At 34.0% G+C, this 18,260-nt stretch overlaps 1 protein-coding gene across 6 annotated transcripts; it reads left to right on the forward strand.

The window, feature by feature from the left end:
- Window positions 1-258: 258 nt before the first annotated feature.
- Window positions 259-16,208, forward strand: LOC131596141 (structural maintenance of chromosomes flexible hinge domain-containing protein GMI1). Of its 6 annotated transcripts, none has more exons than XM_058868720.1 (37): window positions 259-664; window positions 811-1,182; window positions 1,341-1,373; window positions 1,476-1,562; window positions 1,654-1,709; window positions 1,933-2,016; window positions 2,950-3,022; window positions 3,399-3,454; window positions 3,553-3,658; window positions 3,756-3,821; window positions 4,121-4,207; window positions 5,092-5,142; window positions 5,629-5,749; window positions 5,912-5,973; window positions 6,065-6,193; window positions 6,886-6,982; window positions 7,070-7,104; window positions 7,504-7,579; window positions 7,733-7,921; window positions 8,178-8,333; window positions 8,696-8,717; window positions 8,813-8,927; window positions 9,012-9,128; window positions 9,803-10,068; window positions 10,287-10,464; window positions 10,543-10,651; window positions 10,748-10,842; window positions 11,200-11,298; window positions 11,481-11,547; window positions 11,769-11,854; window positions 12,894-13,175; window positions 13,253-13,390; window positions 13,686-13,797; window positions 14,154-14,364; window positions 14,621-14,812; window positions 14,993-15,334; window positions 15,714-16,208. In XM_058868720.1, the coding sequence occupies exons 2-37, from the start codon at window positions 820-822 to the stop codon at window positions 15,952-15,954; spliced, it is 4,599 nt and encodes a 1,532-aa protein (XP_058724703.1). In that variant the 5' UTR covers window positions 259-664; window positions 811-819; the 3' UTR covers window positions 15,955-16,208. The 6 variants fall into 6 exon arrangements, with proteins under 6 accessions (XP_058724703.1, XP_058724702.1, XP_058724704.1 ...); XM_058868719.1 differs by having other exon boundaries at window positions 259-590; XM_058868721.1 differs by having other exon boundaries at window positions 259-574; window positions 741-1,182.
- Window positions 16,209-18,260: the final 2,052 nt, after the last annotated feature.

Raw genomic sequence — 18,260 nt, forward strand, 5'->3', positions numbered from 1 at the left:
TACATTTCTCAAACAACCTATCCACGTGTTACTTTTTTACTGGCCAGAAAATACTCCAATCATTTTACTGGTTATTATTATTACTACAGTTTTTTAATTTTTTAGTTACACATGTTTTTTTACTTAATTGCTATTATTGGTTGTAGCGAGAAATACTATGACCATAGTTTGCGGTTCTTTTTTTAGTATTAAACAGCTTTTTCTTTAATTCATTTTTCCACTTTATCATTTTTCTTATTATCTTCCGAAAGGTCACGCTATTTTTACTTTGTTTTTACCCTTTCTCCTCACTCACTCTCAAACACGCGAACCCACTCACTATCAAGCTTAACTCTCAACGTTCCTTTCACCTTCACTCCACAAAACAAAACCCTTTCAAAAACCCTTTCGTTTTCTTCCGTAGTTCTAACCGCATAAGCGCTTTTCATAATCACTTCTACGGCGCCAAAACCACTCAAAACTTCCATTTCCGATTTCGTTTTCGTTCCTTGTTCTACACGGAACAGCAGGAGCTTACGAAATCATACTCGTTCATTGCGATCTTCTTCTGATTAGTCACTGTTACATGCATATTGTAAGCTTAAATCAACGTACATTTCGCACTTCGCTCTCGTTTTTAACTTTTGTGATATCTGAAACGTGTTAACTAAGTTTCCATTTATAGGTATCTGATTTTGAAATCAAAATCGCTTTTAAGTTTTATTTTCGAATAATCGCTTACTTCTGAAATCTACTTGTAGGTTTTTGTTTTGTTTGGAGTGGAAATAGAATTAGTGTTGAAGTTGTGTTGTTGTTGTTTCTGTTTTATAGAGTGGAGGCATGGAAAGGGCAATGGTTGTTACGAACCCTAAGAAGAGGAAGCTGGCGATAACCGAAGACGATGACGATGATATTGGAATACGAAAAAGAGTGTTCAGGTTCAAGGTTTTGTTGCCGAATGGAACCAGTGTGGAATTGAAAGTGCCGAGTGCGGAAAATGAAATGCATGTTGGGGAGTTCGTTGGATTAGTTCGAAAAAAGTATTTGGAACTTAAGAGTAAATTTGAATGGATGAAGAAGAAAAGGGATATAAATTGGAAGGGAAGTGGTTTGTATCTCGAGGATGCTGGGGATAACAAGATCAGAAATGTTATTGAATTCAAAAATTTCGCGCCTCGCAAGTGCCATATTTTGCGCCTTAATGTACGTATATAACACACTGGTTATGCCTCCTTCTGTTTATGTTATTGTGTGTCGGTGTTTCGTTAATCCAATTTTGAGTCTGGTAGTATTATTTCTTTGCTTTGTTGCTGAAGAAGCTTTGGTATTTGTTTTCATTGTTTGTGTTTCTTTTCACTCAGGATGGGAGTAGCGATGTTGCTCATACCTTTGAGGTAGGAATCTCTCTTGTTTATCTGCCCCTGTCAGCTATATTGTTAAACAATAGGATACCGTTGTCGTATTTCTTATTATTTTGCTATCTGTATGAAATGCAGAATATGTGGGACTTAACACCGGATATAGATTTGCTGCTGGAGCTTCCTGAAGAATATGATTTTGAAGCGGCTATTGCTGACTTGATTGTGAGCTCACTAACAAAACAGACTATAAACTCAGTTTTTTATGAAAGTTTTGCACATATCAACACTAACACTGTTATTCATATATTATCAGGATAATGCTTTGCAAGCTGTGTGGTCCAACGGGAAAAATAATCGGAAGCTAGTTAGGTATAGTTGCATATGATATGAATGTGATAATGATAAGTTGTATAGTTTCTAATGATTAATAGATGCCATCATTTTTGACTCAAACTATCTTCAACTATTTCTGATCATAATAAATGTATTAAAATACATAGTTGATTTTTATAATCTATAATGTTTGCTTGGTGGTTTCTTAGACCGGTGCAATCAATTCTCACTTGTTCATGTGACTTTTTCTGTTTTGCAGAGTAAATGTTACTGACGAGAAGATTTCAATTTTCGACAGTGGTACTGGAATGGATGACTCCGATGAGAATTCACTAGTAAAATGGTATCTATCTGTTTTTAGATTATTTCATGATCTTTTCGAAGTTGCGAAGTACATTCTGATATTCTGTTATTTGAATTAAATACACTTACTTTTAGAAGCCTTTTGAACTTTTTATTATTTAAAATCTAGGCAAGTGCAGATTTGTTGATCAGCTGATTTCAGCCTTTTCTCTTTTTGACTCAATTTCATTGCATGTGATTCCTTAGTTTCTATCACAATATGTCACTTTCTTGCTTAATGATCTTTGGCATATCAATTTGAACTCTTTTTCTATGTTGATGGCCAGAGAGATTCAAAGTTAGGTGTCATGATCAAAATTTCAGTAAAAAGTTTTGTTTTTTCAACTTAATCAAGCTTAATATCTAATAAAATGGATAGACTGAAATTGATTGTACTGCTCATAGATAGTAATAGGCGATATAGTTTTCAATTGGAAGAGTCTAACTATGTTTTGCAGATTTTGTTGGTTATCTGTGTTAAATTTATCAGATATACCTTCATTTTATTAAAAGCAAAGTCTGTAGAACTAGAAGTTGTAGTACGGTGTTTGGTTTGAGAAAACATTTTTGACAAGAATCCCACCTTATGTTCATTTTGTTTTTATATTTCTTGCCGTGTTCTCCATTTCACCTTTGTTGTTTTATAAGTATCTGCTAGTTCAAACATGAAAACTTTCTCAAGACCAAAAACAAGTCCTAAAATTTCATTTAAGCTAAAACATTATAGTGTTTTTTCTAAACTATACCTAGTTTCAAATATTGCTAGCTTTTGTTATGAATAAATGAGTATTTGTCTTTACTGCAATTGACTTTTAAATTTTAAAATATTAAATCACACCTTCAGTGACTTTCAATCTATTTGTACCATTGCCTTTTAAGATTTTGTTTGCATATTCCACCGTTTCTCTTTGTGGATTTCTTATCTCTTGCACAGGGGAAAGATGGGCGCTTCTATTCACAGATTATCGAAATCATTGGCTATTGGGGGAAACCCCCCATACTTATTGGTATTCTTCATTTTGTCCTCTTTCACCCTTTAATCTTTGTTGTAACATGCTTTAATAGGACAGACATTTGGACGAAAAAATATCTTTATGCTATAATTGCATACCTTCATTGAACACTATTTCTTATTTTTTGCTGACAATGTTCAGATAGGACAAACATTTTAAGCTAGAAGAGCATACCTGCATAAATAATATATCGGTGACCAGAAGCATTTCCTTTATCTACACTTCTGGTCAAAATTGTTCTGTGATGCTTATCATGCATAAAGAAACATCCAAATGTTAATCATTGGGACTGGGATCGGGATTGGGATTGATTACTCTTTTATACATTTTAATTTATTGTTTGCTTTGTTGTGTTGATTGTGCTGTGCAGCCTTACTTTGGGATGTTTGGATACGGAGGACCTGTAGCATCTATGCACCTGGGGAGGTATGATTGTTTTTAAGATAAATATCTTTCTGTTTTCTTCTGTTCAAGTACATCTCTTTATCACTCCCTCTCTTATTTTTTCTATTCTCACATTACAGGCGTACTCGTGTTTCGTCCAAAACAAAACAAGTAAAGAAAGTCTACACGTTACTTCTTCAGAGAGAAGCTTTGTTAAGTAGATCTCATCCTGAAGCCACATGGAAGGTATTAGTGTTTCCCTAACAATGCAATGGCTTTAATACATACTTTTTCGTCGTATTTTAATGTTCTCAACTGATAGTATAATTTTCTTTTCATTTAGACCAATGGTGGCATAAGAGACCCCCTAAAGGATGAAATTAGTAATTCTGATGGCAGTTTTACAAAGGTATGCATCTCTCGTCTTTGGCCTATTCTTGTTTGTTTTCAGCAGCATTGCGGAATGGAAGATGAAGGAATTTAATGGAGGGAAGGAAAGCAATGGGAGTGAAAATAAATATCCTAAATGTTATGGTTGGAGTGGAGAGGAGGGAAAGGGAAAATAAAATCTAGGTTATTTATTATTATACCCTTCCGGAGAAAGTTGAAGAAAGGAAACATATGAAATTCATTAAGTAGTTTTGGTAATAAAGAGTGGGATGACATATGTAAGGATGAAATTGAACATAAGATTTGGTACTTTTGCAGGTTGATATTATAGAGCCAAAAGAAAAAGGTGTTGATATTAACAATCTCCGGTGCCGCCTCAAGGACATATATTTCCCCTACATTCAGGTTAAAACATGCCTGTGAATTGAATCAATTTAACAAATGAGATTGTTTCATATGTTCATTTTCCTTTTAATATTGTCAATATAAAAATTAGCATTTATCATTATTATGATTTACATAGGCAGTGTATGCCCATTAAATTCATATCTTATCTACTGCTGTTTATTGTCGTATTGCTGCTTATTGTAATTAATAGTTTTAGTGCTTACCAAAAAAAAAAATTAATAGTTTTAGTCTTTTTATGTTTTTCTTCCCTTTGATCATTTTCTTTTTCCCAACTATATTTGAGTTTGTTTCTTGTGCTCAAAACTATTAGACTGAAATTGTCTGGAAGAACTATATTTTCTTACAAATCTATATTTGGATGTATGTTTCCATTTCCACAAATGGCATAACCAGAATAGTTGAGAATATTCTGGAAAGAAGAAATGGAACAAAATTAAATATACCCTTATATAGAAAATTAATGTGGTAACTGAGTGGAGCTTCATTATCCTTGTTTTAAGAAGTATACATTTGGATAGAATTGATATAATATTTTACATCTAAGTAACCCCTATAATTGTTCTTTTAATTGTTGTCACTATCATTTATAGTTTTACCAAACTAAACTTTAACTGCCAAAAGATTTTAAGACTAGCCATTACATAGTTTTCTCACAAACATTTCCCTGTAAATGATGAAGCTCCATTTAAGAGATTTCATAATAAGTCATAATTTATGAGGGAACTGTCACAGCAATCCATCATAATGTTCTAAATCTTAGTACATTCAGTTTTTATGCAACAGAAAGTTGGTCACAAGCCTCTGAAACATTATTGTTCCTTGGCTTAATACTGTTGTCACTTCATTGAAAATATGCCTTTTAATTTGTTTCATTCATGCAGAATGATGACTTGTCTGCCAGAGGGAAGACTATTACACCAATTGAGTTTCAGGTTCTTGCTCCAGCATTACCTTCACTTAGCTTATTGATACTATTTTGGATTAATCTGGTAGCATATTTGTGTCAAGTACTCAATGAATGTTAGAACTAGGAACTACACTCAACTCTTCAAGGTGCTTGTATAATGTAATTCTGTTATACATGTTCAGTTAGTTTAATTATTGCCGAGTTGGCATAAGTGTCACGTCTCAGGTATTACAGAAACTTCTAGGTTATATTGTTGCTTTGTACACTTTGGTTTGGTTTTTTGCTTAGTAGATTAGATTAAGATATGTAATTGAATTTCTGAATCTTGATGGCGGATTCTCTTGTTCTTTTGATGGCTGGCCGCAGACTCCTTGCTTTGCGCTGCACTAAAATTTATAGTTGTCACTCTCAATATTTTAAAGAAAAATTGTAATTTGTGTTCCATGAAAGGGTTACTTGATGTCGCATAACTGCATATAAAAAGATTGTAACAAGTTTGGTTCTTTTATAGATCAACGGTGTTGATCTGACAGAGATTCAGGGTGGGGAGGTCGCAACTACCAATTTGCATTCTTGCAATGGTCCTGAATTTGTTCTGCAGCTTCATCTGTCAATTAAAGATGACCATGATGGTATGTTCGTGAATTATAGTTCTATCTAGCAATGTATCGTTTGAAATAAGCTAAATGATTTCTTTTTATCAGTATGTCTAACATTATACAGCTTAACCATTTCACCTGATTAACTGTAAAGAAATGCGGGCATTGAGTTCTAATTGAATAACCATATTTTAGGCACAAGAGGATTCAATGAAGCAAATGCTCGCCTTAGATTTGTATATTTCCCTTTCACAGAGGTAACAAAAATAAATAGCCTGTAGTATTGGATTTCGTCTATCTTGGATCTCATAATCAAAACCAATCAAATGAATTCTTACATTATTGCAGGGAAAGGAGAGTATTGAGAAGATTTTGGAAAAATTAACGGCCGATGGTTATATTATAAGAGAAAACTTCCAAGATTTTAGCCGGGTCTCCATTAGGCGGCTTGGCCGTCTCCTTCCAGATGCTCGTTGGGTAAACTTCAAACCTTTTCTCTGAACTTGTTGATAAATTATTGAAATTAATATTATTTTTTAAATGGTTAATAAATAATATAAATATATTTTTGATAGAAAACTCATAAACATGTTCTTTAATGTAGTTTTATTTTTGTTAACATAAAATCAGTCATGAATAGCCTCAGAATTTGGGTTGGGCCTAACTCAACCCTGCAAAACCGACTTGTAGGATAAAGATTACTCCCACCCCTTCAAAGCCAACACAATTAAGGTGTGTGGACGATGCGAGAAGCCCAACAATAGATCTAGGATAGACTCTAAGACCATCTTAGAATTTGGATTGGGCCTAACTCATCCCTACAAAACCGGCTTGTAGAGTGAGGATTGCCCCCACTTATAAACGCAACACATACCATATCTCTAATCAATCTCTAATCAATGTGGGGCTAAATCCAACCCTTCAAAGCCAACATAATTAAAGTGATGGGTGCTGTAATTAAGGCAAGCCAAAGTGCCGCAATTATGGCAACTAGGGGCGGACTGCAAGTAAGGCCGAAAGTCCAACAAATACTAAAACTTTCAACCATATTTCTTTCAATTAACTTATTAGTTTGTTTTGAAGTCGATTGAGTTTTTAGTTATATATGCCTAATTGATGGAAAATCATCTTTTAGAGGTTGCTGATCAGTTACAATTCTTTTTGGCCAGACTTTCCTTCCTTTTATGGACTTTAGGAACAAAAGACTAAGTGGCAGTAGAGGAAGCATACTGAAGAGATGTTCGCTGAGGGTTAAATGCTTTGTTGGTATGTAGTAACCATATGTTACCTTACGTTCTCCTATTTTTTATGATTCTTTGGTTGCTCATCTAAGTCCGACTTTCTAATTTGCAGAAACTGATGCTGGTTTTAAGCCAACCCAGTCAAAGGTTAGGCTTTCAATAGTTCAAAATATTTGTAAATAAATTGTGTACCCTTCTCTACGGTGACCTTTTTTCTGTTGAACATTGTTGTGATAATTTACTTGCTTAAAAAAATCATATTGGCTACAATTACATATTATACCGTGCACATATAAAGATACATCATGTATGTTCCATTAATCCTTCCAAGAAAATACAAGTGCTCGTGCTTTTTCATATTTGTGTATACATGTATACTCCTATTAAGTACGAAACCATGGGAAAGTTGAGAAACAGTATAACTGGATATAAATCTAATGAGCCTGCTATGTGTCTAGTATGATTGGCTAATATACAAAATGATATTGTTTTGTCTTTTAATTTTTTCTTAATTTAAGGATAATCAAAAGAATAATGCCTTTTCAGACGGATTTAGCTCACCACAATCATTTCACTGTTGCTTTGAAGAATTTGGGAAGTAAAATTTCAGACAAAGAGACCGGTATTTTCTGCTTCTAAATTCTCATCACAATGTTTCAAGTTAAATTCTCATGACTGTTTTTTTCTGCTTATTAAATACTCAAATTCTCATGACTGGTTTTTTCAGCTTATTAAATACTCAAAATTACTCAACTTATCTCTTATTTACAATCAGCAGCTGTTTCTGTTGAAATTAGCACGGGTACAAAAATGGTAACTCCTGCGCAGCTCGAAAAGGAGTACCAAGAGTGGATAATAAAAATGCACAATCAATATGATGAAGAAGCTGATGCCACTGCAGAGGATAACCCTGTTATAATTGTCAGTCCACCAAACAAGAAAGCACTTGGCATTTCTAAAGAGGGTATGACTGCTAAATTTTGATGGCAATTACTTCTATTTATGATTGTTGCTTGTGGCAGTTCAAACCAGTGTTTTGTAGAAAATTCTCATGTATACTAGCAAAGGAATAAATGAACCTGGCTAATCCTCTGATATGTGAATTTATGATATGGATATTTGAACAGTTGCTCTAGACTAGTCTCATGTAATAAATATGTATATATTTGCTGCTATTTGAATCTTCCATTTTGTGATTCTATTTTCTTGCTAATATGAAGTCGTCAGAGTTCACCATATTCTAAAAAGAAAGGAAAAATCATGGACTCATGGACAGAGAATTAAAGTGTTAAAAGGAGCATGTCCTGGGATTTCAAACAACGTTTATGCAACCATAGATTGCTTTTTGCTTGAAGGATTTGAAGGAGATCCGGGTGGTAAGATTCCTGAATGTAGCACATAAAGTAAAGCATTAACCTTTCCTATTTGTTTTAATAATATAGAATGAAATATAATGCAATGGCTGTTCCGTCTCATATCTCTCAAATTCAAGGTTAATGAAAAGTCGAGTATTGAACAAAATGTATTAAAACAGTCCAAATTAGAGAATGTATTATGTTGATCTTATTGCTTTTAAATTTAATGGTAAAGTTAACGTTAACGTGTGCTTGTTTAAATAGAAAAAAAAAAAGGGAATAACTTTGTTAAAAAGTGACATGTATAAGCTTTTTTTGACCAGTGAGATAAGCTTGTTCTGCCAAGTGACCATTCTCAATGTTTTTATTTTTTTTGTTAATAGGAGAAGCTCGGATTATGTGCAGGTTCGTTGTACATACTTTTACAAAATTGTGCCTTTCAAAAATCATATAAACCTTCTAAAATTGTTTTATTCACTGTCATTTACTTGCATATAAAGGCCAATAGATATCCCTGCTGAGAAGGGGTGTTATCTCGACGACAATGAGGTAGACCCCACATTGAATGTTGGTAGCTCATTGTCTTTACCTATAACAGTTATCGATACAGAAAAGGTTCGTTGATTAAATTTTGTTGTATATTTGTTTTACACGGTTGAAAAACTTTAAGATTTCTAACTTCTAAACAATACGTAACAGCTTGTAACTGTTGGAGATGTTGAATGGGAGAATCGACTTAATAAGATACAACAGAAATCTCCTGCTTGTTTTGACACACCGAACCCAAACCGTTATAAACGACAGCAAGTTGGGGAGGTAAGTATTTTATCAGTTCCATTTTATATCTGTCTCGTCAATTAATTATACTTTCAATGATGAGGTGAGATACAGATTTGGTTGCAATACTTTTGTGATTAAAGAAAGTGAAATAATAGAAATTAAAATGTAATATGCCAAGAAAATTTTCATTTATATTTATATTTAAGAGGAGTGAAACTCTCTTTTTAACAGTCATTTTCTTATTAGTTGAAATTTATGTTAGTCTCGCCATTTTATATGAAACATGTTTTTGGAAGTTTGGGATCCACATCTATTTTATCCAATAAAAAAATGAATATTGAACACAGAGTGTTTCTTATACTCTTACATTCAAACAATAAAAAAACTTACATTTAATTATTTAACAAATAGCTCTTATATTCAAACAATAAAAAAACTTACATTTAATTATTTAACAAATAGCTTGAGAATTTCATCCACTTATGCTCAACCCGAGGAAAAAAATCATGAGAAACTGAAGAACTAAAATTTGAAGGACATTTTCACAATCTTCATACACATAGTCAATTTAATCTCATTCTACTTGCAATAGCCATCTTTTCTCTATAACTCCGTATTCATGTTGTATTGTAAGTTGTAGTTTGCCTTTGTAAATTATTTTTCGGGCGTCATGCAATGCAACATGGTGCCTTGTTGGTTTTGTCTGTTAGGTGGACTCAATCAGTAAAAGTTTTGACAAGAGGGTGACAGGGATACCTTCTCATGGTGCCCAGAAGTACGAACTTCTAACTGATGATCAAAGTAAAAGTTTTGACAAGAGGGTGACAGGGAAACCTTCTCATGGTGCCGAGAAGTACGCACTTCTAACTGATGATCAAAGTAAAAGTTTTGACAAGAGGGTGACAGGGAAACCTTCTCATTGTGCTGAGAAGTACGAACTTCTAACTGATGATCAAAGTCCAGAGCTAGAAGTAAGGTATGATTGCTAAAGATGTTTGTTGAAGAATATGTAATATACTAAAACACGACTTTCCTTTACAAAGTTTTTATTATTATTTTTTTCTTTTGTTTATTTCCCGGGCATATCTTTTTTAACTGTTGGAATATTGTGTGTAATTATAACTTGTATTTCTACTTCTGATCAAGAATGTTTACTTTGGTATGCCATTTGTCAACAAATTATTTGTTATGCAGGGCTGGTTATAACTTTCCAACCTTATCCATTGCATATTATGACATCCATGGTAATCGAGTACCATTTCAAACAACTCCGGATGTGGCTATCCAACTTCAGGCAGCTGAGAACTTGTACTTCGAAGTACATGGAATGAAGATTGGACTTTCAACTGATAATATGATTTTAAAAATCATGGTATGCATGTTGTGTACTTTTGGGTCTTGTTGATTGAAATAAATTAACTATTGCATTGTTTTGGAATGATTGATACAGGATGCAATGGTTACAAGTAATGAATTGGACAAGATAAGACCCAGCTATAGAACTACTTTGATTATTACTTCAAAACAATTTCCATTGTCACTAACCGTTCCATGTCGAGGTGCTTTTGATTGATATTTGTCTTTTAATTCATTAGGAAATAAATTAGTTTTCAGTGTTGTTTATTCTTTATGCTTGTTATTTGTTTTGTACTCAGTTTTTCCTAGTTATCCCAAACATGTTATACTGAAGCCTGAGATAAGAGAAGACCAACTACTTCCAGGTTTCATTTGCAAGGAGTTAATGTTGGAGGTATCTCAAAGTTGCATATGTTGGTTGATGTACATTTTGTCTTTGTGTGATTCATTTGTTTTAGTTCATTCTTTTATGGGTGCTATGACCTAAAAGCAACATTATATGGGACGGTTGTTTTTGGTAATTAAGTTCCATAATAAAAATGTCCGAAAAAGTTTAAAATGATAGATCAATGCTACAGCATCTGAGTTCTGTAAACGTTTCAATATACAAAGTGATTAGACAATGGATAGTCAAATATTTCAAGGTTTATATGCTGGGTTGGATCTGTGAATACTTTGCAAATTTGTGTTTCTAACGTTATACCAGAGTAAGTTTCTAGGTGACGTATTTGTTTGTATTTCTTTCATCCAGATGTTTGATACATATAGAAACCATGTGTCTGAAGGCATGAAGGTTGATATTGTTGTGGCTGGATTTGAAATGCTAAATCATTGCAGTACTTCATACAAGGTAACACTTTTTCTACAAACTCTACTCTAGTATACTGTGATAAATGTTTTGCATGGATGATTATTCTAAGACAAACAAATATATAGGTAGGTAAATGTCAGTATATCCTCGTATCAATATAGGCATGTGCTTTTATTTCCCTGTTTTTTCCTCATATGCTAAATGAAAATTCTGATCTACAGGTGGATGATAAAGGAAAAATTAATCTTAGTGGTCTGCTAAAGTTAACTGCAGGTTACGGAGAAATTGGTAAGTTGTTGTTAAATTAAATATGATATTACATATATGTATGTATCCACTAGTTTATACTCTTAAACTTCAAACTGTTCTATGTCGATGTAGCTTGCAATTTTTGAGGTTATGGACACAGTGCCATTAGTAGTTAATTATTTAAATTTACCTATGGTTGCAAATTAAAACGTTCTTATATCTTCTTTCCATATATCTAATTTGTTTGGTTAATGATGCAGCATCCATATCTGTTGTTTTTCAAAATACAAGTATTTTCAAGCAAGAGTTTTCAATTGCGCGAAGAAGCTTGAGAATTGCATCAAAGGTTTTTTTTTTATACGCATTTCTACAATTTATTTAATAAATGATATTTTATTTCATTGGACTTTAACAAACATTACATTAGAGAAGAGGATCGAAACTATAATTATTATTGTCAGATTCAAAAACAAAAGGTAAAAGAAGCGTTGAAAAGAATGAGTAACAGTAAGGCGGTTGAAACAAACAACATACCTATTGAAGTGTGGACAATTCTTGGAGATAGAGGCAGTGAGTGGCTCACCAAACTCTTTAACAAAATTATGAGGTTAAAGCAAATGCCAGATGAAGGGAGAAGAAGAAGAAGCACTTTAGTTCTAATCTATAAGAACAAAGGAGACTTGAGTTGAATCTGTGGTAAGCGTAGCAGATTCTTGAGTTGAATGCGTGGTAAGACTAGACAGGATAAGATTAGATATGATAACATTAGAGAGATTGTTGGGGTAACACCTATAGTAGAAAAGATGGTGGAAAATAGGTTTTAGTGGTTTTGACATGTAGAGAGAAGACTTGTATAGATTTTATTGTAAGGAGAGTAAATTATATGTAGATGAGTCAAACAACTAGAGGTAGAGGGAAGACATATACAAATTATAAGAGAAACTATTAAAAAAGATCACGAGATTAACAGGTTGGATAGAAGTATGATGTTGGATACAACATTATGACAATGGCAGAGTCTGATCCATTAGAGAGATTGTTGGGGTAACACCTATAGTAGAAAAGATGGTGGGAAATAGGCTTTAGTGATTTGACATGTAGAGAGAAGACTTGTAGATTTTATTGTAAGGATAGGAGATTATATGGAGATGAGTCAAACAACTTGAGGTAGAGGAAGACATAGACAAATTATAAAAGAAACTATTAAAAAGATCTCAAGATTAACGGATTGGATAGAAGCATGGTGTTGGATAGAACATTATGACAATGGCTGAGTTTGATCCATCTAGCCGACCCCACTCAGTGGGACAATGCTTGTTGTTGTTGTTGATTAAACTATAGTATATTTGCTTAAAATTTAACAGCTGTAACGTGTGCAATTTCAGGTGCCTGATATTTGTGCTGCTGGTGGTCAGCTAGAAAACATTGAATTTGAAGTTATCAATATTGATGGAGAAGTAGATACGAAAATTCATCACGATGATCAACATTGTCAGTTTCATATGCTTACAATTAAGTCAGACTTCTTCAGTGCAGAGGAATCTATACGGTACACTTTTAAGCATGGGCGCTGTACTATCCCTTCCATCAATGTTCCAGAAATTGAGGGGACTTTTAGTTTTGAAGCTTCTCATACACAATATGCTGGGCTATGTCGGGATGTAGAGGTTATATTTATTTATGTTTACCCTTAATATATATTTTGGCCTAGTTGTGAATTATAATTGGAGGGATTTGTCTGCAGGTTGAAGTTATCAGAATGTCCAATGTGAAAGATGCTACACAACTTCCCCCGGATAAGAACATTTTGCCCCCGCAGGAACTAACACCACTTTATCCTGAAAACAACTTAATGATCTCTATCTTAAATAATGATAGCAAGGTATCGGACGTGAATTATGTTATGTTTTGTTTGATTTTTGATTTTTGTCATACTTCAAAATTTCATGATAACAGCAAAATTATTAGGTGATTGCATGAGATTAAAATTACAGTAATGTTTTTCTAAAATGCTTTCACTTAAGAGATTGTCAACAATGAAACTGTGTTAGGTGATTGGTAAAGCAATTTCTTTTATTCATGTAGCATTGTACTTGATTTTGATTACAAAAAATTATCCGTCCATGGTTTATTATTTTTGCCTCAACTTGACTTTGTCTTGATGAACTTCTATGTAGAAACTTGAAAAGATTTTCCGACTTGGTGAGAAAATTAAGCAAGTAGAAGAATGTCTTGAAGATAGTTTGAAGCAAAAGGATGAGATTGAGAAAGATATGTTGATGCTGCAAGGTTCTCTCTCTCTCTCTCTCTCTCTCTCTCTCTCTCTCTCTCTCTCTCTCTCTCTCTCTCTCTCTCTCTCTCTCTCTCTCTCTCTCTATATATATATATATATATATATATATATATATATATATATATTCACACACATATAACATTTTGCATTTGATGTCTTTTTGTCTTATGAGATGTTATTATATCTGTTGACATAGTTGTGCTTGTGCATTTATGAATGCTAGTTTTAGTCTGTTACCACATTACATTATAATTAAAAGTTTACTGTAATTAATAAATGACATGTTTTGTTTATTGGGTGCACAGTGGAGGTAATGATGTTTTGTGGTTTATGTCTGTTTTTTATTTGGCAGATAATTTTCAACATTATCAGTTAGACTATGTGGACTCTAGGTTTACCAACACCAAAGAGGAAATGGCTACAAAAATTAAAAACATGGAAAATTCAGCAGCTTCTGTCCTATGCAGTCTGACTACAGACAAAAAGCAACGGAATATTTTCTTGGAAGATATAATTGGGGTTGTTGCCCTCCTTGGTTCCGTTCAGAGTCCTGAGCTTAGCAGGTGTGTCATATTTTTCTCTTTTCTCATCCCTTCAAACCAAAAATAAAATACTTGGAATAAAATTATTGGTTTTAAATTGTGATTGTAGTTGTAGCGAATGTTATTATGATGATTGTGGAAATTTCAAATAATGTTCTTTGCACTGAACATAATATTCCATCATTAACGAAATGTCCCCTGTATCACTTGTTCACTAACAAAACATCTTTTGAGGTTTATTGTGCTTCTGAACGAGTTTATCTTGATTTGTTTACAGAATTTTAGCTGAATATGTTGGTGAAGAAAAAATGCTGGGCGTTATTTGTAAATCTTTCAATACTGCAATTTCTCTAGAGAAGTATAAACATAATGGAGAAATCGATCATGAGCATGCTTTGCATGCTGAAGCAGCTGCTCTTGGAAAAGCTATAAGCAACCGTTTTTTTGTCATGTGTTTTGAAAATATAAGGTAATGCAGTATTTTAGGGGTCACCACAACCACAATTTTCATTATTATATAAATATGATTAATTAGAGATATTTTTTGTAGAAAAAATCATAGAACAAGGATTTATGGCTAGATGCTTTTCATTTTTTATTTTTGTCTAGAGAAGACATGACATCATGCATCCATTATTTTCATTGACAGGCCATACAATTCGATTGACAGGCCACACAATGGGTCCTGGCATGATAATAACTCTCAGAGGAAGCTATTCTTGCCTGATCCCAAGATGCCAAATGGGAAAACGCCAGCAGGCTTTATAGGTTATGCAGTTAATATGATTGATCTAGACACCCATCACCTGCAAACAAGGACAACTTCAGGGTACGGGCTTCGCGAAACCGTGCTCTTTAGCCTTTTCAAGAAGCTCCATGTTTATAAAACGCGAGAGAATATGGTGGATGCTCTTCCCTGTATAGAGGAGGGTGCTGTATCATTAGATGGTGGTATTATAAGAGAACATGGAACTCTTTCTCTTGGTTATGGGTATGTATTCTTTTCTTTTTTGTCTGTCAACGTGTGATGACTTCTAGTTTGTGCGTATTTAGTCTCAATTTTGCATGGATCTCATTGAACTTAGGGATGTTTTGTATAACTCATTATCTCATAACATAAACACAATATAAGCATTTGAAAGAGAAAATAGTTTATGATATGTGTTACCAAAGCAAGAGAAGTGAAAAAAAATATGAATTTGATTTTGCAAAGGTCTTTAAACTTTTATTTAGATCCAGTATGAAATCAGCCTTTAAATGTCTGACTTTTTACAAACCATGATACTTCCGCATTTCTTTGATTATGGTTTATGTGTATTATGCCTAGGTTTTTTAGTAGAAATTACTCATCTTACTACTACATTTTGTAGGATTCCTAGTATATGCTTTCCTTGTACATACAAGACGGACATTTCTCCAGAAGCTAAGGAAATCTTGACTCAGATTGAAGAAAAACAAGAACAGCTGCTGATCATTGAAGGAAATTTCAAAAAAGCAACTAAACATCACCAGAAGTATCTACAAAAATTTAAGGATAAAGAGAAGAAATATAATAATCTTATGGATACAATTAAGACCGAGAAATTCGAACAAAGACCTCTGGTAGACTAAGTTGTTTTCCATACTTTTGTTCATTGAACTTGGAGCTTTGGATAGTGTGCTGTCATGTTGAGTTTTCTGTGGCCGGTTTTCAATGACTTCAGAGCAACACAATCAGCTTTTTTTTATGAGCTAAAGGCATTTTGAAATTAAACTCAGATCAGTTGACAGATGTTCTATATGTCTGTTTCTTTTGTTGGATTAATGTTTATCGGATGCTTATAATTTTATCAAATAACAATATTGCAGCAATTTTTTGTTTTAAATCTTTAAACATAAAATGCCAAGTCTGAGTGCATGTTTGGTATTGGAGTGTCTTTTTTTGAAATCACCCTGAATCACCGTCATTGGAGGTTAAAGCCTCCGGCAGCTTCAGCCCCTCCAAGATTTTTAAAGTTCTTTTTGCACTTAATATTCAACAACACCAAACACATTTAAGACACATACACCCTTTACTTTAATCATACAGAGATAAATTCATAGGCTGATAAAAACATTTTTAAATAACTCAACATCCTTTAAGTGATTGCCTCTTTGTTTCTTAATGGTTTTTTATATTTTTATTAGTCAAATTTGTTCTTTTTTACGAACTGAATCCTTTAAAACATTTTGTAGAAAACAATATATCATTTCTAGTTTTGTCTTAGTAATCAATTTAAAAATAATCTTTTCTTGATACTTGTATATTCTCCAAACTTGATCTTTGTGAGAAAAAGTTCATCAACACTTTTTATAATCAATATTTCGTAATTTAATTCTAGACGTGTCAAATACTAATTATTATTAACTCTCCCAATTTTCTATTGTCTTCTTTCAAAGGTTTATGGAAACTCATTTTGCGCAATACTACTTTAAAAGTATTATCTTCTGTTATGCTTTCTTTTTTTTTTAATCTTCTTGTAGTGTAAGTGAGTCATTGCACATGAGTTTTTTTCCCTAAGCCTCTAGCCATCTTTATTTTATAAAAGCTATAGAATTTTATTTTTTTCAAAGTTACGTAGCTTCATTGAGACAATTATATTTGCCACCCCCTAAATTATTTCTGCCACCCCTAAAGCTATGAAATGACTTAAATGTCTAAGGATTTTTCATTATCTCATTTTTCTCAAATTTACGTGTGACACTGGATTTTTTAAATCTTTGGGCGATACCGGAAATTTGGAGAGCGTATCAGAAATTTGGCAAAAACAAGTAAGTTTTCGGTAGATTTTATGAAATTTCTGGTATTTTCTACCGGAAATTTTAAAATATCTGTTATTTTGTACCAGAAATTTCACAATTTCCGGCATCTTAATAAAATTATAAAAATACTGGAAATTTTGAAATTTCCGGTACAATTTCCCATACCGGAAATTTTTAAATTTCCGTTATTTCTATTTTTGTTTTTAAAAATGCTATTTTGCTTATATTTTTAATTTTTTCAATGCGGACTAGAGGCAGAGATGATACTGTTGCGGGTCGGGCAATTGATAGAGTCGATGCTCGGGCTCGGGCGGCTGCTGATGAGTCTGGTACCTCAGTGTTACGTGCTGGACGCGCTCCTCCGACCGGTTTTAATCAGAAACGGAGGGCTGAGCAGGCGGGTAGGGGGTTCCGCGCACCTCGCCACCGGATGGTAGAACATCCACTGCTGTGGACGAGCAAGTGGTTCCGGATGAGGTTGTTGAGGTTGAGACTGTGCCTGTTGTTAGCCAGTGGCTATTGTTGAGGAGCCGGTGCCTGTTGCTGAGGAGAAGATGTCTGTTGTTGAGGAGCAGGTGCCTAGAGTTGGGGAGCGGGTGGCTGTGGTTGAGGAGGGGCTGATGCATGATACGGACACCGCCATAGGTGCATTTACGGAGCATCCCACGACCGGTCCCAGAGACTCCAGCTGGTGGCATTGATCGCTGGTTTTAGATTCACATCCTCAGCTCCCCCGTGAGATCATTGACACAGCCGTTGCGGTTCAGCAGCCTGGGCAATGTCAGGATGGTTACCTGGAGCAGTTCCCTAGTGTGTCACACCCTAGGGTCATACCACCTGCCGCAACATTTCATGTTCCAGGGTCTTCAGGTACCAGGGCTTCTTCACCACCACCACCTCCTCCACCTCCCGCAGGTGACCAGGACAATCGCCTGCAGTACATCGTTGTTCACTTGGATAGCCTCATGGCTTTGGTGAACCCTGATGGTGAGGTTCACAGTATTTTAGCTAGGTTAACGGATGTTGCCCGTGGAGGACCTATGTAGATTTATTTTGTTATGATTGTATCATTTGTATTATTTGTATATTTTGTACGAACATCTTATGTATGAACATCTTTTTATTGAGTAATCTTT

This window comes from Vicia villosa, linkage group LG4 (genome assembly GCF_029867415.1).
Source record: "Vicia villosa cultivar HV-30 ecotype Madison, WI linkage group LG4, Vvil1.0, whole genome shotgun sequence".
NCBI classification, from domain to species: Eukaryota; Viridiplantae; Streptophyta; class Magnoliopsida; order Fabales; family Fabaceae; genus Vicia; species Vicia villosa.

Excerpts from the sequence above, each read along its gene's own strand:
- LOC131596141 (XM_058868717.1), top strand. Across the intron at positions 7,922-8,177 it reads ACTTGGCATTTCTAAAGAGG|TCGTCAGAGTTCACCATATT; the intron begins GTATGACTGCTA and ends GCTAATATGAAG. Across the intron at positions 11,299-11,480 it reads ATTGCAGTACTTCATACAAG|GTGGATGATAAAGGAAAAAT; the intron begins GTAACACTTTTT and ends TCTGATCTACAG.